This window comes from Chaetodon trifascialis, chromosome 4 (assembly GCF_039877785.1).
Source record: "Chaetodon trifascialis isolate fChaTrf1 chromosome 4, fChaTrf1.hap1, whole genome shotgun sequence".
NCBI classification, from domain to species: Eukaryota; Metazoa; Chordata; class Actinopteri; order Chaetodontiformes; family Chaetodontidae; genus Chaetodon; species Chaetodon trifascialis.
The window spans coordinates 29,315,685-29,339,860 of NC_092059.1; the positions used below are offsets into that span (position 1 = coordinate 29,315,685).

At 40.9% G+C, this 24,176-nt stretch overlaps 1 protein-coding gene across 6 annotated transcripts in view; it reads left to right on the forward strand.

Moving 5' to 3' along the window:
* Window positions 1–24,176, forward strand: part of ptprfa (protein tyrosine phosphatase receptor type Fa) — a 365,864-nt gene that overhangs the window by 186,883 nt on the left and 154,805 nt on the right. For 5 of the 6 annotated variants that reach the window (XR_011602126.1, XM_070961026.1, XM_070961028.1 and 2 more), the window contains exons 5-7: window positions 14,803–14,991; window positions 20,417–20,434; window positions 23,723–23,833. Coding sequence is in view for 5 of the 6 variants with exons in the window: in XM_070961026.1 (XP_070817127.1) it covers window positions 14,803–14,991; window positions 20,417–20,434; window positions 23,723–23,833 (318 nt within the window). In the remaining variant the exon portion in view is untranslated. The remainder of the gene's footprint in view (window positions 1–14,802; window positions 14,992–20,416; window positions 20,435–23,722; window positions 23,834–24,176) is intronic. The other variant, XM_070961030.1, reaches the window with a different exon arrangement.

The window sequence follows — 24,176 nt, forward strand, 5'->3', positions numbered from 1 at the left end:
TGATTGCATTTTCAATTCAATTCAATTCAATTCAATTCAATTCAATTTAGTGCTGTCAGGCGATTAAAAAAATTAATCTAATTAATTACAGGATTTGTAATTAATTAATCTAATTAATCGCATTTTAATCTCATATCTGCTAAAGGCCCCCAAATAAAGAATTTGAATTCTAGGACATTACAAAATTGTAGTGCATGACTAATCAATTGAATACACCAAGAAGAGAAGATTTGATATCCACATTTTGTGAAGTGTGCTTCATAAATGAAATTCAGATGACGCTATCTGAAACGCCTCTTTTAGGCCCTCGTCTTCCACGGTTGAAATCGGCCTGCAATCAGCAGCAACCCACTTTGCGATTGAGTTTGTCAGTTTTTCTGTCGTGACTTTGCTCATTCGTTTTCCTAACTCAGCAAGTGTGGGTTGGCGGAGTGAGCTCACGGTAGCACTAGCGGCACTAGCAGCAACTACATGTTTAGCGTTTAAATGATAATTCAGGCTGGAGCTGCTACGGTGATAGGAAAATTCTTTTTTACACAAGGTACAAATCACTGCGTCCTTGTTAATAGTCCCGTCTTTGTTCTTTTTATAAATAAACTTGCCGTTCAAAGGTCCAAGTAGACTTGCCTCGCTCTCCGGTGTCGCATCCATGTCTGTTGTCACCCTGCTTTTGACTAGTGGCGCAGGTAGGATGTGACCTGCCACTGCAGCCTACGGGTCACTCAAAGGGCCAAATTTAAAATGCTTGCGCATTGACTTGCCACTCATGATTAATTGCGTTAATTTTCATAGCGCGTTAATTTGCAGCGTAATTAATTAATCTATTTAACGCGTTAAACTGACAGCCCTAATTTAATTCAATTCAATTCAATTCACCTTGATTTGTCCTGCAAGGGGAAATTCCAAATATTATCATTTTCTGATGTGCTATGATTCAGGTTTGTTTCAGATTTTTTTAAGTTTTGGATGTTTCTCTAGATGAATTTAAGTAAAAATAAATAATGATTAGTTTTTACAAATCATTATAACAAATCAAGCTCTGATACAGACTATTTGCAGATGTGTTTGCATTAAGATATAAATAGGAACCTGTCTGACCTTGAGGTGATTGGTTACCTGCAGATTGCATCAGGCTGAAGTCAAGTCGACCTGCTCATGCTGGTGTGACAGCTCAGATTCTATTAGCAGAGCCACAGTCTCATTTCCCAGATCAGCAACATTGACCATTGCTGCTTCATTTTAATTTGCTGATACCTTTTCCTTGTCTTAACACTAAATCCCTGTAAATAATTATTTTTTTTCTGTTGACGAAAGTCTCTTCCTGTCTGTGTGTACTGCCATCTATTGAATGGATAAAAGAGTTGCAGTGAAGTTTTGGACAAGTTTTAGGCCTGTACTGTAAGGGTTCGACTCAACACACAGAATCTCCTGATGAAACTCTCTCCTGTGGGTTTCATATTTCTGAGTTTCAGATTGTGTCCGTGTCTTTGCACACGCAGCTCCCTGACAGCCCTCAGGCCTGTAAATCTAGCCTGCTTGTATTAAGATCTATTTTCTGCGTACACGTCAACGCATCCTACCTCGACAACCCCCGCTCACCCCCACCTAACCCCCACCCCCACCCCTGCTGTCACCATCAGGACTGATCAGGTTTCCCTCTGTGCTCACAAAGCTGTGGCTGCAGAATTACAGCCAAAAGCCTAAACACCCTGCCACAGCAGAACAATGAGCTCAGTGTGCAGTCTATTGGTCTGCATGCTGCTTTACACCATCACACTTAGTGGAGATGTACTGCCCAAAAGACTGTATTAAATGTTAGCTCAACTTAAAGAGGCAATAAGTGAGGACAGAATGACCATCATCCTGTGAGGGACTGACTGGACTAATGATCGATACCAGTGGCTCTGGACTTACTTGACTAACTGCTGAAAACTCCCTCTCTAACCTCTGTATTGGAGCGTACCCGCCCGCGGGTCAAAACAATCACCTGTTCAGGCCTGGTCTCCCTATGGTCTCACTTTGTCATGCCCCTCAGCATCTCATACAGAGTCACAAGGCACCCCAGAGTGTCTCTATGAGATGCACTGTGTTATGAAGAGACACAGGAACGAGAAAACCACACACAACGGGAATGCTCCCACACAGACAAAGGAACAAATAGACCAGGGGAACTAAACAGACACTGGTGGACACAATCCCGATAATGAGGTGGGAAACATACAGGAAGTAAAGAAACTAAGACACACAAGGGAAGCCTACCAAAATAAAACAGGAACTCAAGATGCCAAAATAAGACAGGACCCTAACACACTGGGCCTTTAACTAACCACTGTAAACGCCTCTGCAGCAATATTGGATGTTCAGAGCAAGTTAATATAGTATAAAGAGCAAGAAAACACTCAACTTTCACCCACGAGACAGGCTTTGTGTCCTTTGTGTGTAGGAGACCAAGGTGAACAATCCCAAATCTAGCAAGTAGTTTTGATGCCTACACTGCATGAAAAACCACATTTTCGACCCGTAAATCCCCGCGAAGTTCGTTGATTTTCGGCGATTTATGGCAAGTTTACGGGGAACTTCGCTGGCTCCGAAAATCGTCGGAAACGAACCATCTGTCGGCGGGGGGTGTGGTTAATCGCGCCTTCGCGAAGGTGCGAATAGCTCTAATTAGCACATGAATGCTACCGACGTTGATCTACTCAGGTTGGCCTGCTGACTTCACAAACAAACATTGGATGATTCCACAGGCATTTTAAAAGGAAACCATCATGTGATTGGATAGCAACTCCAATCACATGAGTGATATGTGATTGGATGACAACTCTGCTGCTATTGGTCATCTGTGCGCCACAAATAATAATAATAATAATAAATATATATTAAATTCATATATTATATAATAAATCAATATATTAAAAATAGTTATTATATTGTTATATTTATGTATATATAAAATATAAATGATATATATATTTTATTTGATTGATTATTCATTGATTTATTTGGCGATCCACCTTCTACACTACCACACAGTAGAACACAGTTGACAGAAACATTTTGAAAAAAAGTCTTTAATGAAATCGTGACACACACATTAACAAGGATCAACCAAGGAAATTCAGTGACTACTGGGGGAAAAAAAGCAAGTAAATGTGCAGAGGGGTTCACTGATAAGAGTCTCTGGGTTGGGCCATGCCGCTGGTCTATGGTGCATGAAAAAGAGTCTAAGGCCTTTGGAAATGCTTCTTTGCTGCCTCTGGGTCATACTGAATTGGCGCCTGTTGCTTTGAAGGGGACTCGATGCGAAGCCTCTTGCGGTGTGTCGCCACATACTTTGGGTCGCTCTCCAGCCGATCTTGCAGTGTCTGGCAGAGTTTGGAGAGCTAGGACACTCCTTCTTGCTTCCAGCAGCTGTAAATACAGGTGTTAATATAATATTAGTACTGCTAAGAAACAATAACACATAACATATGTGAGCATGTTTGTCAAAAACAATGCAGCTAATAAATAAAATTCAGCCCATTTTTACATTGTTGTGAAAATAAAGCGGTATTCATGCGACTCTTACCCGCTTCCTTCTTTGTCTGCTGTGAGCTGAAATCTTCACAGCTGCTGCCTGAACTGAAAGAGCTGGCTGGGCATACCTGAAGCTCCTCCACACCATCTCATAATATGTCTTACAGGCCACTGAAAGAAATTATACATTGGTTTGAAATAATTAAGACAGGCATCAGTAAAAACAACAATAAGAAACAACAGAAAGGGTTTAAAAGACTGCTGTCCACACCATCCATGTCTGGACTCCCAGTTAAAGTCGCCATCAAATATGACGTCACCGTTTCGTTGTGGGGCGAGTTTAGTCTGTAAAACACAAAAAGTACAGGTCATGCAACGTTTACGTTTACTTATATTCAGCAGAATATTTCCTGTGTATTTTATTAACTTACCCCTGCTCAGGTTCATATCGCCTGTCGTTTCCGTCACTATTGTACAGACGTCGCACCTTTTCCTTTAAAATACAAAATACATTGTAACGTTAAATGTAACGTGAACGATTACCAAACGTTCGGAACGTAGTGCAATAAGAATAATAAAGGTTTGGCGCCCTAAAAACTGCACAATGTAGTACTAAATGCTAACGTTACTTACGTAACTTACGCACCCGTCTCTTCGTCTCCGCAGCTGCAGTTCGGTCGGGGCTGCTCCTCCAGAGCGAGCAGTCTGGGTTTTATCACGGTCATTCTCCTCGCCAACTGCGCGGTCAGCTGCGTTAGCAGCCGAGACAATCCACTGAAGACGCTCAGCAGTTTCTTCTCTAAATTGTTTGCACTTTCTGGATATGGTCGCTCCGCAGCCAGGCCGTCCACTCGTCGCAGAGGACTGCCTTCTGGGATGAACTGAAGACGACGTCCGGCCATTGTATGAACAGAGTTAAAGTTTAGCAGGACCCGAAACGTAACTGTTCTAATCCAAGCTCGATTCGCGTTCACAGATGCGTCGAGGTCGTTTTCTGCCGACGTCATTGCGTCAGAGGAGGCGTCCAATCATATGCGAGGTCGCGCTCTTGGAATTTCTCGCGAGACCATTTTTGTTGCGTAAATGAAAAACATGCTGTGATTTTGTTCGGTACTTTGATTTTCTAAATTGATTTTCTAAAGTGACATCATCGAAAATAAAAAAAAAGAAAAGTTACTTTGGTGTATTCCCTTTTTATTCCTACTTAAAGAATCATCAGTGGACTTACTCTGCTGGAATTTTGCAAGCTAATCACACAAGCATTGTTCATCTGGTGTTGTGGTGGCAAAATGTGAAAAACTGTGACCAGTGTCCAAGAACTGTAGATGCTTTAATTTTCACAATTTTGATTTAGCAATTTAAGTGGAAAATTAAAGACCTTTGAGAGTCAGGACACTTATCCTGTATGAAACCTATAAAATTATTTAAACACACTTTTAAATCCTCATGAAAAAAAAAAAAATCTTTGTATTCTTACAACCACACACACACACACACACACACACACACACACACACACACACACACACTTTGATGCTTTGCAGCATTTGCATTTGCATTTTAACACCTCATGGTCACAGTGGCTGAGAGAGAACTTCCACGGCAATTTACAGTGACGGAAAGTGACGGAAATGTGACTTTTCATTCAGTGTAAATCTTAACTTCATAACATTAACCACATGTTAGAAAAGCTTTCTGGCAGGGAAGCTTTGTGTGTCGCTGGGATGAGAATGTGTTGCATGCCATGGAAGGGTTTACACTGGAGTAAGCTGAAATCCCAGTGCATCAGGAAGCATGTCAAAGCATCAGTATTTGACACTTTGAATGAGACAACACATAACTACAGCTTCTCCTCCCTGTTATGAAACTGTAGCTTTGTCTTGGTCAGTTGCAGCCCACTTTGCCATGAGAGGATGAAAGACATGGAATGGAAACCTTTGCCAGAGAAAGAGGTCCCAGATTAATTATTACCACTTTGTGAAATAAAAATAAAATACTCTTTCTAGGTTTATGAATTTCAACTAATGGCTGTATAAGGGGATAATAAATCATTTGCTAGTGCTGTACAGATCAGCTATACACTATGTGTGGAATGGGAATGCAGAATGTCGAAAATGGCTCACCAGACAGAAGAGTTCACACTGGCTTCTTCAAATAGGAAGATATCACCATGAATCTGCAGCCAGAGGCTGATTATGTGTCTGTGTAACCTTAATTTATGCTTGTGGTTGTGGAGAAATATAAAGTCCTCTCACCATGCATTCTATGACCGGTGATGAGGAAGCACATTACTGCCACATGTTCACCCACATAATAGTTCTGTCGCACAAGAATATCTGTACAATAAATATACACAGAAAAATGTATTGCTTCATTTTGCTGCTCTTCTTCAGTTTGTCTTTGTTGATCAATAAAACAATAAAATAAAATGTTGTAAAACACAGAAGCTGAGACATTTGACATCTCAATCTCATATTCTCTCTCCCTCACTGTTTCCTAACTTTCATATATCAGGTACCAGTGCAGTTTGCATGGCAGTTTAGAGGTATCAATAAAACCACCAAGCCTGCTCCTCATCCCTGCCTGAGGCCCGAGATACAGTAGCCTAACATAACAAATCTAAAAACATAAAAAAAAAAAAAAAGAAGAAGAAGAAGATTGTACTGTGTTGAATGTTGGATCAAACATCATAGCACCTCTTTAGTATGTAGGAGCTATGGCATGTTAAAATTGCTGGACTTCAGGTAAAAGTGTTTGGCGTTTTTCACCAGACCTGGTGTAGGTGGTCATTTCTTTTGATCTCTTTACTGTATGCGATAGCTGCCATGCTGAGCAGTTCTTTACAACAGCTACAAGGATTGCCAGAGGACTACTTTTTGTTTTTATTTTCTGGATTTCAAGACTTGTTTGAGATGGTTTTGTTTGTTGACGTTTTTTTTGGAAAGCTGAAGGATATCTTGGACACTTTGTGCAAACAAGAAACATTGCCCAAGGAAGAGCAGCAGTCCATGTTTGGACATATTTCCTTTTTAAAAAAGCACAAACCAGGAAACAAAAATGATCACATTTAGCAATTGGTTACATTTCTTAGACAGAGGCAACCAACATGAATACTGTCTTAGTTACTAATAATTACAAGTTCATAACTTTGAGTACCTTTTCAATATTTGATTCACCATCTGCTAGGCTGGCTTGTAGCTTGACAGCCTTACCTGCCAGAATAAATTTGTAATCATATTAGGAAGGTTGAAGGGTGTTAATATCAAGGAGAAATCTAAAAAAAACTTTCTATGCTTTGATTGTTGACATGCCTTTGTTAGAGATACTAATATTTAAGCCTGGTATGAGCATCGAGTACCAGTATATTGGTGTCAATGTAGTGCTACCATTGAAGCTGTTCTGCCTCAGCTGTCAGCAATGCCTTACCAGACTCAACAGGGGCACAGCTCTGGGACTCACCTCTGGATCCATTCACTATACAGTTGACTCAATTCAAAGTGTAAATTGAAAATGTAGTTCACATGATAATGGAGCAGTCTACCTTCGCATTAAATTCTCCATGGATTTGATATAAGATGCCTTTTAAGGCAAAGTACATCCCTTTTGAGAGTGAAGAAAATCCACTTCTGCAACTGAATGAAAGGAAAATGAATTACTCAAGTGCTCACTGAAGAGTCTGAGCTGAGCTGAATATTAGAGGTTGTCTGAGGTGGTGTTTGTGAAGCTTGCTCAAAGTGATGGACTGTCTTATTAAAAAAAAATCTCGCATGCTTTGAGAGCTCAGAGTTCCAGACCAGCATGGAATTTTTCTATCAGGTTTGTAGTTTAGCACTGGAAGTTCCTTGATCTTGTTTTTTCTGATTATATTTTCAAATCACGAAAACTGGTATTTTTAACAGCAGACTGTAGTTGTGACCGTGATGTCTGGGCACGGGTCCATATTCCTTGAAGAGAACAGAGGAGGTTTGGGTTGCCTTTTCTCCTCCCAGACACCTGATGAAAAGCAGGGCAGGGCACAATGACTGCCAGGATTGGACATGTCAGTCAACCTTCACTGAGCATGTAAACCCTCTTTAAGAGACAGCCAATCAGCTGCCGAATGACTGCTCTCTTTGAGTTTCAGCATAGCTTAAAAAATTTAAGGGCCACTTTCAGCTTTTTTCTTTGTGAGTGACAGTGGATTAAGTGAAGGAGACCCGACCAGAGTATCCTTTAAATAGCATGGAGATTCTCCCCACTCAAGTGTGTGCCTGTGTAATCTTGGTACATTTACTATGAAGTCCTTTCATTTACTATGCTCTCAGAGCTACTGCATGAATATGCGTACCCAGCATTGCTCTGTTGTCATGGAGTGTGGCATAGTTGTGGTGAGGCATTGGGCAGAGCATACAAACCATAAAACTTTGACGTCAGAAACCGGTTCACATCCTGACTCCCATCTGTGGACTCAAGGTCAAGGCTCATTTATTCTTCTTTTCTAGCAGAGTTGTAGACCCTTCAGGCTACACACACACACACACACACACACACACACACACACACACAGAACAGAAAGTTTACACATATTTAAATTAGAGTTGAATAAAACAAAATAAAACATAATTTCCAGTTACTTATATGCATAAACTGTACCTTTACATGTATACACACTGACAGTATGTACAGTATGTGCAATGGTGGTAGAAATTTCAATGTAATGCGGAGGATGGGTTGAGGAGTCTCTCAGCCTGAGGAAAAGAAGCTGCTCAATTGTCTGCTGGTACAGCAGCGGATACTTCTGTATTGCTTGCTAGACAGTGGCAGAGTGAACAAACTCGATATATCTGTGCCCTAATGGGACACTTTGTTTTACCCTTGTTTCACACCAGAGGGACATTTGTGTGGCCCTCTGGTCAGCCCCTTCTTAGTTGTTGCTCCTGTGCACGGCAATGTCAGCAGAACCAATGACAAATGACTGCTCTCATTTGCTTTCTGGGTGGAGTGGGGGCTGTTTTTTAACACTGGGAGTATTTCACCAGCTTTCAGCCAGTCTGGCTGTCACCTCTCTTTTGTTCCCTGGAGTGTCATTTTTTTATCTGTCAGCACAGGATCTTTCCTCCTCTCCTCATAGCCTATTCACTGCTCTTTATTAGAGGCTTTCCCAGTGTGGCACAGGGTGCTTGTCACAGTGCATGTTGAAAATTGTGAAAAATCTGATGGCGTCGTCCACACCCAGATGGGGTTGGTAGGCGAACCTGCTGTCGGAGGTGCGCCAGGAACAGCCTCTCTAGCACCTTCATCATGAGTGATGTAAGGGCAACGTCTGTAGTCTTTGGGGCCAGATGGAGATTTCTTCTTTGGAATAGGAACCATGCAGGACGTCTTCCACAGCACCGGCACTCTCTGCAGGCTCAGACTCAGGTTGAAGAGGTGTCCAAGGATCACGGACAGCTGGCTGGCACAAATCCTCAGGACTCTAGAACTGATGCCGTTAGGGCCAGCAGCCTTGCCCAGGTGCAACATCTCCAGCTGTCTTCTTATCTGGCCCCATCAGGCAGGGGATGGTGCTAGTGGAGGGGGTGCCTTGGGGGGTGAAGAAGAAGAAGGTGTTAGTTGCACAATACACGCCATGCTTTCCGTGAAATTAGTTTTCTCCGCATTTATCCCATCCTCGGGCTGTCGATCCTCAGACCAGGCAGACTAGGTACGGTGGGCTGCCAGCAGCCAGCAGCCAGCCAACGCCGACGCCAGCGCCCGGGGGTCTTGCATGTTTTTAGTGGGGGTTATTACGGAGGGGTGAACACAGGGAGAACATGCAAACTCCATACAGAGAGGCCCCCTTTTTCCTCAAGCAGCAGGCACCAGCGCCCACAGAACCGGGGACCTTCTAACTGTGAGGAGACAGTGTTACCACTTGTGCCACCGTGCCACCCTAATGTTGGAGTTGAATCCAAGAGAGGCATCACCAGGGAGGGTTGAGGGTTGGAGTGAGAGAACTTGGGCAGAGGGTGTCACAGTCCTGCATAGCACTTACCTGTGCTGCAGCTCTTCAGCCACGCCCCATACCTGCCAATCTGCACACCTAGCCTATTAGGTTCATCTGGAGGGTATTTAAGCCACGCTGTCATTCTTCCCAGTTGCTAGATTGTCTTTGCGTCATGCCAGACTCTCCAGCGTTCTTCTCCAGATTGACCTCTGGTATCCGACCCCGCCTGTTCCTGACTACTCCTTCTGTCCTAGCCCTGTGTCTGCAGGTGTGCAGATCGTCCCCTATTCCCAGTAAATCGGCCGGCACTGCAATTGGATCCTCCATTAGCCCATTATAGAGGGGGGTTGTAGAGGCCATTGTGGATAGTGGGCAGGTGTGAAGGGGTGGGGAACTGTGGGGCCACTCCTGGTTGTGAGCCAAACCTGTATATGTTGAAGTGATAGATCCCTCTAGTGGCTGTAGTAATTAAGATGAGAGCAAAGGAGAAAGCTGTGTGGTTTAATGATAGAGCCAAAGAAAGTCCACAGGGGGTGGAGGTCACGCTTGAAGGGTTAACAAAAAATCAGACTTTAACTTGAAAGGCCGCTGTTTGTTTGCTACTAACAATCGCTGTTGGTTTCTTTTAACATTGAACTTAAGTTCAGGGATGCTGATGTGGTATTACATGTTACATGGTTCTTATTGTAAGCATGATAACATAGTTCCCACAACCTTAATTAATGACTTATTTGAATCCAAACTAGTGTCTTTTCTTAATCCCAAAAGTGCCCCAAGTTCCTCTGCCAAAAACCAAGTTCTGGGGGTAAAGAATCATGAAAATAGATAGATGTCACATTCTGACCTAGACCGAGGGTAGCTCTGATGAAAAGCTGACTGGAAAAAGATGTTAACGCGTGTTATTACACATGTTGGTCCCAGTTATTAGGCATTCAATTCTAACCATTCAATGATATAGAGGAGACAAGAACTCTTAAACACTGTCAGGCAATACATCTGGCACCAAGAAACATACCAGCCAATGCACTAATAGTTAAAATGATTAACCAGCAAAAAAATGACAATACCAACATTACCGCCATGTTCTGAGTGCACACATAACAAACACTATTGTGTGAATGTTTTCATTTTTTAATATGTTTTATATTCCAAACTTAAACCACTCAGTCCAACATGGCAAGAAGGGAAGTGTGGTCTGTTGCTATTGCGAGAAAGGGCTGCTCATGATATCAATTTGTTGCATATGACATTACCTTTCTTTCTATTATTTAACAAAACTCTAAATATGCATAGTAGTACCGTAGAATAGCATTTATTATTTACTGTTTTCTATCCTTTTTCAGTGGCAGTCAGTTCTATCAATAATAAACAGAATAATCTGTGACAATATATGAGTATACAAGGACCATGGTCATGATGTTGTTACTTGTTGAAGGGAGAGTGAAGCAGACATAGATCCTCTGTATGTAAGGACATGTCAAGCTGTAACTTAATTCTTGTCATGTTATTTTACTTTCACACTGTTTATTGGAACAGGTCTGCCCATCCTTTCTCTCATCACTATCCCTGATGTCTCTTAGAGATTTAAATATAAATGTGCACATTCATCTAAAGCACCTGACTGACTATATAAAAAATAAGCAAAGATGGCAAGGTTTTCAAGTTAAAAGCAAGTATAGGTATAGAAAATGCCCTCCATGTTTTGATAAGTATCTGGAGAATGAAAATTTAAGAATTAATTTAAAATATCATGCTGTCATTTTCCTCAGAATTCCCCATGTTTATAGCAGAGGATGACTATGTCTTGTAGCCATGTAATCATTACCATCTTTTCTAACGATTGCAGTCATTTCCAGGAATGAGTCAAAAATGTGACGCCCTATCTGCTTTGTATGTAGATCATAAAACCCCTATTCTCAGCTGTCGTTTCATCACATCTGACAGCAGCCTCCTGTTCTGCAGCACTCCCAGGGATCTCATCACCTTGACACTGACAGTAGGATTCTTTTATAAGATCACAATGCAGAAACAAGAATACAGATTTGTTTCACAGCCACAAAACTTTCAGGTGCAGCTGTGACACAACATACACAGCAGGGTGATGTTGCAGAGTGCGTAATTTGTGCGAGTGCAATGGAGGTTTGCCCCTAACCCTAACCCTCTCCTTACTACATATGCATTTCAGGGACGATCATGCAAATAATAGGAAGAGACATGTTGACACATTCATATGTCATGTGAAATTCTCCACCTCTAGCACAGATGGGATTTGCAATTTACCATGAAGGTTATAGTGGGGAAATAAACATGCATTAAATATAGGCCAGCATGTAACTAAAAACAATCGTTGAAATAAAAACTAAGCAGGGTATCATTAATGAACAAAATATCTGAATACTGTACCACAAAAGGGTGTTGTGGTTTGTGCTCATCAAACTTCAATTTGATCTTGAACATCAATGAACTGCAAAATTACTACAGTACAGGCTGCAGGCTATCTGTACCAAATTTCATGGAAATCAACCCAACAGTTGTAAAGATAATTTAGTAACTGAAGACAAAAATGTAAACCAGCTGGTTCCACTAGAGGAAACATTAGAGGATTATGAAAATCAGAATCATCCTGCTTGACATATTTCATTCTGGACCAAAGTTCAGACCAAGAGACGGACTGACATTGCCGTCCCCAGAGATGTGCCCCTAGCATGGCTAACAACAGAAGATAGGAATGCACCAATCCAGCTTTTACTCTGCTATTGATTCTGAAACCTCAAGTCAAGGTATCTGCCAATACTGAGTACCAATCTGATTCTGGTGCCCTCTTTTCCCCCCAGTACTGTATACCTCACTGTGTGGAATTTCCAAGTAAAGTAACATATGGCCAAAGGTTTCTCATTGAATGTCCACATTTGTATGACTTTACATTTTGGCAACTGGCACCATAAAAAGTCATGTTCAGTTTGCTGTGAGCAGCTAGCAGTTCCTGATTGCACTGTAACCACTCATGTATACACAGCAATCACTGCATTCATTTTGATGCTGAAAATACAGTCTGAATCCGATTTTTGTCACAGCTGTGACAAGTTGTGAGGAGTACCTTTTTGAGAATACTGCTGCTATTACTGGAAAACAGAGTTGTTCTGTGTTCCCATTACATGTATATGATGTATGTGTCTTTAGATTTGACTGACATAAGACACAGAAGTATGGTGGCCAAAAGGGCAAATGCGCCACAAACGGCAAAATGCTGCAACACAGGAATGATGCAAAGCCAAAAACACACAAACACATAAAACAAATGCAACAGAAAGACACTGCAAAAGAAAAATGCTGCAGTCACAGAAACAAAGCAGAAGCAAAAACTTACAAACACACAAACAAATGCGAAAGAAAAATGCTGCAAATATCAAAACACACACAACCCCAAAACAACTGCAAGAGACAAACGCTGCAAATTCACTCCACAAAACAGAAGTGCGCCAGGCCACTAGGGGGACTCGACCTGAGGGATGGACCGGTCCTGTAGGACCGGACCATAGAGATATAAAGAGTAGACGCCACATCGACCGCTACTGCCTATTGGCATTGACGAGCCATGGGGCCGCCATCTTGGACCGGTCACCCGCTCCAATCAGTGCTGTTAGGAAGGCGCAAAGAAGTGTCGGCGTTTTGCCGTTTGTGGCGCGTTTGCCCATGTTGGCCACCATACAGAAGGAATATGTGTTTTCAATCAAATTGTGTTAACTGGGTGAGAGGTCATTTTAGGCCTCATATGGCAAGTGTATGTTGAGTGTGTGAACAAATTAATTTTTTGTATTGATTAATTTTTAATTTGGTACATATTGGGTCTGCAGTAGTACTGCTTCAGGAAAAAGCCAACGCCTCACACTTAAAATCAAACACTGACAAATGCTCTGGCCATCTCCTGCCCACTTGGTTTTTAAATGTCAACAAACAAACTACCAGTCTTCCACAGAGTTAAGAAGTCACATGAGCAGTGCATGACAAAGTTTAGCATGCTTTAAGTCGTGTGAGTGGTGACTGACTGAATGATGTTTTCCCCTCAGGTCTTTCTGTGGTATGCGCTCACTGTGGAGACTCTTCAGTCCTACAAACCTGAATACTTGACTCGACCTGACTTGACTCCGCGGCTGCTGATACAGGCCCTTAGTTATTCCTGTTACCTGCAGAGCTTGTTGCTGCTGCAATTTGATGGACAGTTAAGACTAGTTTATTGCCTGTTAGGGTTAGTAATTGTTATTTATTTATTTTGATTTAAATTATTTTATTGTCTTCACGTTTATTTACTGTAAAATAATACACTAGTAGTATTAACACTGAATCACTTAATTGCTTATACGTTGGAAGCTGCATTACTTCCACTCATACCAACATATCCTATTACTGTGCCCCACGCTCTTAAGGACTGAAAGATTTGTGACACCTAATATTCCAAATACCTAAAGAACTCTAAAGTCCAAAATTAGATAAATTGAGGCAGCACAACACTCCTGGCACTAGTGTCCCATGTTTACCTGTTAACTGGGGCTGAACAGCCTGTTTGGCTGGGGTCTATCACTAAGGGTTGTTTGTTCACAGTTGTCTGCCCACGTCTGTGAACAGGTGAATGAGACAACAATTCTAAAGCTCTAAAGCAGCATTACAATACAGTATAAAATAATTTACTGTAGATTCATAGTGTGATTTACACTAATGTGAATCTTCTATAGATGTAAATCCCACATATTAGAGTGTTTTTATAAATATTTATTGATATTAATACACCTAGTATTCATGGATTAATGGATGTGACAGCGACAAATAAGTCAAGTATAATATTGGAGCAAGGGTTGGAGTGGCGTGTAAAGCTCTAGCTGCTGTGGTGTCTATCCTCAGCAGCGTGTGAAGAGGTGTGGAATGGGATTTTCAGACCATGATTTTATTATGTTTCATCCATAATTTGGCAAGACTGGCATTTGACCGCACTGTGTGCTTCAGATTATGTGAACATTCTTTTGGAATGTTTTGCACTTGGGATGAAATTGCGATGCCCTCACTCACACAGATCCATGACAAGAAATTCCATAGAAGGATTAGTCATGCAGAGGCCCGGCAATATTTACATTAGAGCTGGGCTTTACTATGCTTAAAATTCAAGGGCAGACCTCACAAGCTCAGGCTTGTGGGATGGGCAGGGAAGTCTCACCACAGGGTCTAGGCTAAAGAACACATCTGATGGTTGATTTAGGTTTTAACTGTCATCCACTCTTCATCTCCAGCTGTCAGACTGCCATGTTTGTTTGTTTTTGTTTTTGTCACAGAGGACCAGATCCCACATGGTTTCCCTACCATAGACATGGGGCCCCAGCTGAAGGTTGTGGAGAGAACGCGTACTGCTACAATGCTGTGTGCAGCTAGTGGCAACCCTGACCCAGAGATCTACTGGTTCAAAGACTTCCTACCTGTGGACATCAGCAGCAGCAACGGCCGCATTAAACAGCTGCGTTCAGGTAAAGCAACTACCTCAACATGTTCATACACAGGTCTCTCTTCAAACAGCGGCACATGTTGTTTGGAACTTTACAAAAAATGTAGTTGGTGTCACTCTCAGATATCATTGAGCCAAACAATCATTGTATATATACAATATAACACAAATATGTGAAGGCTGATGGTTCTGTCTGGAAGACAGTACTTTATTTAAATTCTTTTGTTGAATAAAAATGTTCATTTTTAAATATTTCTGTTGGAACTGCACTGTTATTATTATTATTATTGTTGTATTATCAATTACTAAAATTTGTATTATTCATTAACCTTAGTTGTTTAGATATTTATTCATCTTTAAAATGAAACCCAAACTCACTCACTTCACAATGAAAACTCTCATAATTGAGAGGCTGGAGCCAATAATATGTTTGATATTTCAACTTGATAAATTACGTGATTATTAAAATTGTTGTCAATATTTTTTTGTTTATCAAATGAATGTTTTCACTACTAAAAATCAGCATGGCACTCATGGCCACAGCACATATGGAGCTAAATGATCATGTTCTCTACAGAAGACTGGACACTCACTCGACAGGTAGAGAGGTATCAGTACAAAAAATAAATAAATAAAGGACAGCACTTAAATTAAAATAGTGAAAGTGTAAGATCTGACGGTTGATTAATTTCGAAAAAAACAAAATCCATAATATGCTTATAATGGAAATAAATGATTTTTTCTTTGAGCAGATCATAGATTAATTACCTGAGCAGGAATATTGGCGTGCCAATATTGTTTAACACACCACAGACAGTGATGAATGTTAAAACAGAGGCAGCTGTGTGAGCAGCTCTGTGAGGAGGTGGCCAGGCTCCAGAGGAGCAGATAGGGCATCTTTCTCCGCAACCGAGCTCTGTACAACCTGTCAAATGCCCTTTCGCTCACTTTCTGTGAGAAAATAGAATTTTTTGTTTGTTGCCAAAAATTACATGCACCTACACAGTGTTGGAATGGCAGTCCAGGGCCACACTTTCTTGCCAGCCCTTGCAGCAAGAATAAGAAGCAGATTTCCCATCACTGAGGGCCTCAGGCTCCTCCTGTGGCTTCTCTCATCTCAACACAGGCAGAGAGGAAAGGCTGAGAGACAGGCTCTAGGATATCATTGGCTTTGAAGTCCACTCTGAGGATTTTCCCAAGTCACAGTTGGGGCCTTAGGTAAGGACAAACATGCCATGTATTATTAACTGAACAGCATGGCAATTTGTTTCAATTTGGTTCATAGGGCCCTGTCGTCACATGCAGTCCCACAGCAGCCAAGCACAGATGGCTGTTATCCTGTGCCACACAAGGCAAGTGAAATATATGGCAAAGTCAGTACTCCGCAATTATTTTTTATTATTTATTTGTGTCAATGCAATTCCTTATAAGGAAGAGTGATTAGATTTGTTCATGAATTAGTTAGTCTTAATAAATTACATCTATCTATTAAGAAGCACCAATAGCTTAATTTTTCAATTTGAGACCTTTACTCTTGAAAAAGCCACTTATTTATAACAACGATTCAGAATCAGAATCAGAAAGAACTTTATTGCCAAGTACGATTTTACACAGGAATTTGTTTTGGTGAAGTTGGTGCATGACACATCTACTAAAATAAGTCATTTAAGAAGTAAAAAATATAACAATAGAAATATATATATACACAAGTCTGTTTTGTTTTTTTTTCCCAGAAACACAGTCTGTCTGAAAGAGGTCCAAGCTGAGCGCTAATGTAACGCATAGGGTTATGGCAATGTCTGTATGCGTTGATTGATAGGCCTGGGCTTTCAGGGACCTCTGTTGGTCCCTGGACCTCACTTTGAGAACAACTAATCTATTTTGTCAGTATTCATCTCAAATGTCCCAGAAATTGTGCATTTATGTGTGCAAAAAACACATTTTTGTGGCATTCACAGGTGGGGTGGGGGCCTCAGGGATTTCTTGCTTGGAGCCCCAAGAGACCTTAGCAACGCCACTGGCCATTGGAAATAATGGGTTTTTGCAGTGGTGGTTGTTGCGTTGTGTCTGAAAGGGCCTTAAGGCTTCTTCTGGTGTTCCAAAACTCAATGCTGTCTGCCAGTAATTAAAAACAAAGCCTGTCCATCAAAGAGTAATGTGACAGAGACCAGTGAGCACTGTGACTTCAGGCCACAGGATCTGATAGTCCAGAAGGACTGGGAAAGAAGAGGATTAGTGTGACAGGACAAAGCTCTTCAATGGTAAACATGCTGGAATGAAACATCAAAATCCTGCAGCTCCAAAACAGCAATAGCTATGTATTCACAACACCTGTCATTAAAGGCTACACATTTAGTGGCCGATGTGTGGACAAAGCTTGATTAAGATTAAGATTAAGATGACTCCAGTTGAATTAGTTTGCAGTTATCGGTTGTTAAAGGTGCATCACTCGAATGTTCAATTATTTTCAAGAGATTGATTACAAGAATGATCTAACTCGAAATGGCAAAGACAGAGATATTGTGACTTTTATTCCCCAGCTTGGACAACATGTAATTGTCCTGAACCATTTGGTATAGGATGTTGACCTCATTTCACAATTTTCATCTGTTTAATGCACCCTATGAAGAAAATGATTCAAGTCAGATTATCCAATATAGTTCAAGTCTGAATCGCAGAATGTGTGCAACATGTCTTTGAAACTATGAAAAACACCCAGGAAGCTACAACAGTGTGACAGTTTCTGTTAGCTTAACCAATGAATGGCTCATAGTGACTGTCACTGATATGGCAAACGCCAGTGAGAAAGCAGAACTTGAAGAGCCTCTGATGTTATATGGATCTGTGGGTTGGAAGCGTTAAGGTTTTTTCCAGTTACAGTGACACTGGACAAAGTCTGGTGGAAAGGATGGAAACTGTGTCTCTGAGATATGAATAATCCAACAAAACTATTCTTGGCACTAAGTCTTGATTGAGTATGAATGCCAGATTTTGAACTGAAAGCTTAAAGTGAATCGATGGCTCTAATGGTTGATTATCTTCTGCTTTGCCAAAGACGTAGCAACTGCAACCCCACAACCATGACATGCACCAAATCATGGATTTTATACTCCAAAAAACATTGGATCCTATCCCATAATGCAAACATGAAAGTTACTAATTAGGCCATTCCTACATGGTAAGTGTTTCATGTATCTTTCAAACTCCACGTCTCCAGTTTGTGAGAAAGGCTTTCTGTTAAAAGTCCAAGCATATAATCTTGATGATGTCACTATGACATTGTTAGAGTTTCTCAGATTTGACAAAGCTCCTCCAGTGCTATGGAAGACAGTGTAGAGTTTTCACTGGCTGAGTAGTATTCCGAATGGTGAGAGCGATGTATAAAATCAATAGAAGTCCCCTTTAACAGCCAGTCAGATTAACATGTGATAGGATTTTGTCTTGATTTAATCAGGTCTTCGTGGAAAGGAAAAAATGGACAAAAGCTGTCTCCCACCAAGCACCAGTTCAATACAGTGACTCACATACAAAGTTGCTGTTCTTTCAATCCAGACATTGTGAAAATATAATAAAGTCCTATTATTTTTCACAATGGAACCCTGAAACCTGTCATGAGACCCTGATTTCATGCTGAAGTGGTGTGGGATTCTTTTAGCTGTCAGACAGCTATGGATGGAAGCCATGGCAGGTCTCATGCCCAGCCTGGCCCTCTGAAAGCTGCTGATGACCCCTTCATCAAATCCCAGGGGTCACACAGCTTCCAGGGCCTCCCTCATCACATATCTGACACTTCTTTTTATTCCTGTCAGCTCAACAGTGGCTTGGTTTATTATCCAGATCGCTGCATCTGCATATTAACCATCCCTCTCTCACCGTTTGGTGCATATGACCTGATATGCCCAAATGGTGCCAGTTAGTAACAATGACTGACAAAAGGGATATGCAAGATCAAAGGAGGAAATGTCACTGCTGTGTCTCTATACTGGGTAGTACAAGGGCTGAACAATTAATGAATTTACACTGCAATTTGAGTATGATTTTAAAATTCCTGGAGCTGCAATTCTAATTATAGAATTTATATAATTAAGTCTCTTAACAAGCTATAGGAGGTGAAAGGTTTAGTTGGTGACCCCAAATTTTCCTCAGCTATAATGACAACTGTTGCCAGCAAATTTACTTACCTGTTGCTAACTAAGGTTCTCATTTCTTTTAATGATACTGTCAGCATCACTTAGCATAATCAACTTTCTTTCTGAGAAATCAGGGTTTTCCATCAGTTTGGAAGAACTCTAATATAATGTAATACCCATGAGGCTTTGAAACATGTTGTAATTCAGTTGTTTATCTCTTTTACTGATGATTTAACCAGGAGAGTTTCATGCCCATCTAAGCTATAGAAGTGCTCCAACTGTCCTGAAAGGAATGGCACTTTTAGTTCAAACTTCAAACAGGATGTCATTTTTTAAATCTCATCTTAAAACATCTGAATCAGGATCTGACCATGAACGATACAGGTGTGATAACGCTTTGCGCAATTGTAACCTGTTTAGAACTCTGTTTCCAGCAAATATCAGCATTTAGATTGCAATTACTATGTTGTTCATAATTAGGTATTTTTCTCAAATTGTTCAGCCTTAAATATTGCAAAGAAAAATGCTGGTCAGAGATCAGATGATCCAGATCATATAACTGTTGTAAAAATACATATATAGTATGCTAATTTTAGAGCTTGATAGTACAATTCCCCACCATGAAGGCAGTAACATCATGGAGTATTCCAGGACATGAGTGCAGGTTTCTTTGAATTGCATCAGAAGACAGCTTGTGTTCTTATCTGCCTTGTTACGGCAGGATGCAGGAGACAAAAAATGCCTTTGGGTTAGAACCAAAACAGGCCTGTTGTCAGTGAACGGGGGGTCAAGTGCTTGATAGTCAGGTGCTGTCAGAGAAAGAAGCAGGTGTGGAGAATAGGGAACTTTATTATCACAATGGGATGCCAGCCCTGTGGAGAAAATAGCCAGGTATATAACACAAGTAAGCACCATGTGAAAGTTAATAACCACTTGCACAAATGACAGACTGGCAGTTGTAGCTGGAGTATGAATACGTACATTATTGACACAATTTTGTGTTTTTCAAGAGCTTATGTGGAATATTTTGTGCACAAGGTAAAATGGCTTTTACCAATAATATGTTTTTGCCATTTATGAAATTGGTTTTGGTCGAAGATTTTGACTTATTAACGTTAACAACATACATATAGGCCTAAATTTTTCTGGATGTTTTTTTTTTCTTTTGAATGGGGTGAGAATAGCAGTCGCTTCTAATCTCTTATGTTTTTTCTCTCCTTGCTCTCCTGCCATTCTTGTCTGTTTTACTTTTTCTCTGTCTTCTTTTTATACTAATGGTTATCTCTAATCTTATTTGCATTCAAATTACCTCACCAGGTGGTACACCAATCAGAGGTAAGAATGCTGGGTACAGAAAATGTCTACCCAGCCTCCTCTCCTCCTCACTGCCCCCTCTTCTCCATCACCTCCATCCTCCTCCTCCTCCTGTCGCCTCAGTGTGTCCCCATTCCAGCTCTGTGTCCTTTTCACTTGCTCCGGCACTTTCTCTGCCATCACCACATAACCATTCCAAAGTGTGTTCACTTCAACAACTTCCCAATTGTTGTTACAGCTGATTTACAGGCAACAGTGGGCTAACACAGGGTGAGCATTAAGCTAACAGAAACACTATTTACAATGAATAACGAAATCTAGATCAAAAAGTCTTCTCTCAAGTCATTATGTGTTACATCTAACATGTTTGGTGCAGTTCAGTTGGCCAAACCCTGGCTTCCAGCTCAGTAAAGTGGTGTCTGGTTCACCTCCAAATGGTGGTGTGTAGTTTCCCAGCAGCAGAATAATGTGTTTTTGGTTGAATTTGTCACATTAGGTATATCCAGCATTACTTACCATACACCTACAGTATCAGTATAAGCCTACAGACACTATAAACTTACACTTTGAAAGGAAGTGCTTATCTTTACAGTGTGAATGCAGCACTAAGGACAGAGTGTGAAACCCATTTCGCATAATACCCACATTCTTATGAACAGCTTTAAAGGACAAACTGCTGCTGCATTTTGATATGTCCTTTTTGCATTGTTTCAGGACAAAGATAACAAGTTTGAATAAAGTAATGTGAAAACAATGAAACAGGACTGTTACAGCTTCAGAACTACCAGAGGAGACCAAAAAAAAAACCTTCAAGTGATGGTAGATGTTAGATGCGTTACAGATCAGCTTGTTTGCAGTTTCCATGATGGACTAGATAATAGGTTAGCACTTGAATTCCCTCTTAAGTCACATTTTTGAAGGAATTCAACCATATAATTGCCACACAGTTGAGTCTGATAAGAAATCAAATTAGAAACCCAGACCCATGTGTTCAGGTGGTCTTAGTCCAATTGTTTGATTGACAGCTTCAACCAGCCTTAACAAACTGAACCAAAAGGGTGAGCTGCACCAGGCAGGTTAGGTTTAGCACCTTAAACCAACCCAAATTCCACTTGTGAACACAGCCTTAAAGTCCATTAGCTGTCCATGAAGGTTACTACCACAAGCAACATGGACGTCCAACAATGCCAATAGGCTGTTGAAGACATCAGTGCATGGCCATAATGAGCCTTATCATGGCCACGCTAGCATAAATTAAGGGCCTGTATGTAGATCAAATATCCTGTAGCACCTCATTCTTCTCTACTTAAATATTCAACTGAGCATCTCACTGTCACTTCTATATTTCACAGCCTAGTTAATGCTAGTGAGCCAGGTTACCGGAGTGAGCCATTAGCGTATGTGATAACTTATTGTACCACTTGAATCGTTAGTAGTCTGCAAACCGCTTTATCCATCATTAACGTGTGATGGTTTGACCTCTGTCTGCACACTGCCTGTGGAAGCGGCAGACAGAGAGAGAGAGAGAGAGAGAGAGAGAGAGAGAGAGAGAGAGAGAGCAGGCGCTACATTATTGAGTGTCTAAAGGGCAGAGGAAGTTTCGGCAACGTCTAACAATTTGTTTAGGACTTCAAGGTCTATGAAGTCCTATGGTGGTACTGATTAAGCTTTTTCACACCAAGAGGGAAAAGCAAATGTCCATCAGCATCCATTTTTCTCCTAAAAAGCCTCTGCCATCTAGAGGTGCTGAATGTGCAATGAGGTAGGTTCATCACCAAATGGAGAACTGGAAATAGATAAATGGAGAAATAGACTCAGCTGCTGCACATACTCCTCTTCACACTGCAGTAAGAGTGTGATTTCATCATCATTTTGACATGATTTTTGTGATATGTAGGATAAAGATTTACCTACATACTGTGTGTGTGTGTGTGTGTGTGTGTGTGTGTGTGTGTGTGTGTGTGTGTGTGTGTGTGTGTGTGTGTGTGTGTGTGTGTTTGAGTGTGTGAGAAAAAGAGAGACAGAGAGAGACAGAGAGAGATCTCAGATGGAATGTCCCTGCTGGCACCAGATCCACCCAGGATGTGGTTACACACACATTATTCTAAGCACTGATTTTTTTGTTCTTTTCTTAATCAATTTCTTAACATCTTGTTACAAACCCATCCCATGTTGCATTTCGGGATTGTATTCTGAAACATGTACATGTTTAACTTTTTAAATTTTGACATTTCTTACTGCAGAACTGCATGATGTATGTCACATTCACAGCCACTACTTAATGTTGCATTGTTGCCAAAAATACGCTCATGTTCTCTATGTCACTTTCTACTGACAACTTAATATGAAATGTTTGTACAGTTGTTATTAAATTGTTAGGAAATGTTTTTGGAATGAATGGATGTTATGGATGTAAATTGTGGTATCAGGTAAGTTACTTCTTTCCATAAAATTAAAGCTCTCAGCAAGAACTTTAGCATATATAAGTAAAGTGGAGGTTAGGATTGGGGAAGAAAGGGATCATCCATTGGAAACATAAGAATATAGTACAAGTGTGAAAGGCTTTGACCAATCAGGGTTTTGAAGTTATTGTTGCTCATTTTTGATTTAAATAAGCCAAGCATCTTAAATTAGATCAACATTACATGTTATGTCCAAAACTGGCAGGTATTGCATGTTTCTCTCTGCTCGACAAAGGTGTGGAAGGTCTTTTGATTGACATTCAAAATGACCTACCACAGATTGCTGTTAATTATTATTTAGGGAATACATTATGAACTATGCTGGCCGTGATCATGGTAATGAATGAATAGTGCAAGTGCAAGTGCAAGAACAAGAAACTATTGCCAGCCTTATCCTTAAAAGCTCCTGCAGCCGGTGTAGAGGAGCTATTTTATATTGCTCTGAACTGCAAACTCATTGCTTTAATGACTTTATCACTGACAGTATTAGTATGACACTACAGGAAGTAATGAGCGAATTCAAAGTCCTGGGTCATCTCAAACAAGCCTAATAGGATTTAGTCATTGCCATAAATTATTATATATAGTGTAGGCCTCCAAATAGTAAACATAAAAAGAAATATATTTCCTGAATGCTTTTCTTGTAGGTATGGAATGAAGAAATTACAGATATACATATTACAAATATGGGTTCATTGAGGCAAGGATATGGAAAGTCTGTGTAAGACTAATGTTTGTGTGTCTGAATCAGATTCTTTTCAAAGCTTGTCTGTCTGTGTGTATTTGTGTGTTGTTTAAATGTGTGTGGTGCAGACCTGAACTGTGACACTTTGGCCTCCCTCCTCAGGAGCGCTTCAGATTGAGAACAGCGAGGAGTCAGACCAGGGCAAGTACGAGTGCGTGGCAGTCAACAGCGCCGGGACTCGCTACTCTGCTCCGGCTAACCTTTATGTTCGAGGTAAGATCCCCCTTGACCCTAGCAATTCCTTACCTCTGCCATTCAGGTCACTGCAATGTCCTCTCTCGTCGTGTCCTCTGCACTGATGCTCTGCTTACTGACTGCTAATAGGAAGCTAGGTCCCTGGATTCAACCGCAGTGAAACTCAAACCTGTTGATTCCTGTCCAGTTTCTGCTCACACTGTCATTTCCTGCTCTCTCTGTCTACCTTTCTTTTTTGTTTTTGCTCCAATGCCGTGTTGTTAGTTTGCTTGACCCCCCTAACCTCACAGTGATGGGGGGATGTTTTGACTCATCAGGGGTGAAAGAGAGGTTGGCTGCGGTTCTGCCTCTTTGTTTTAAG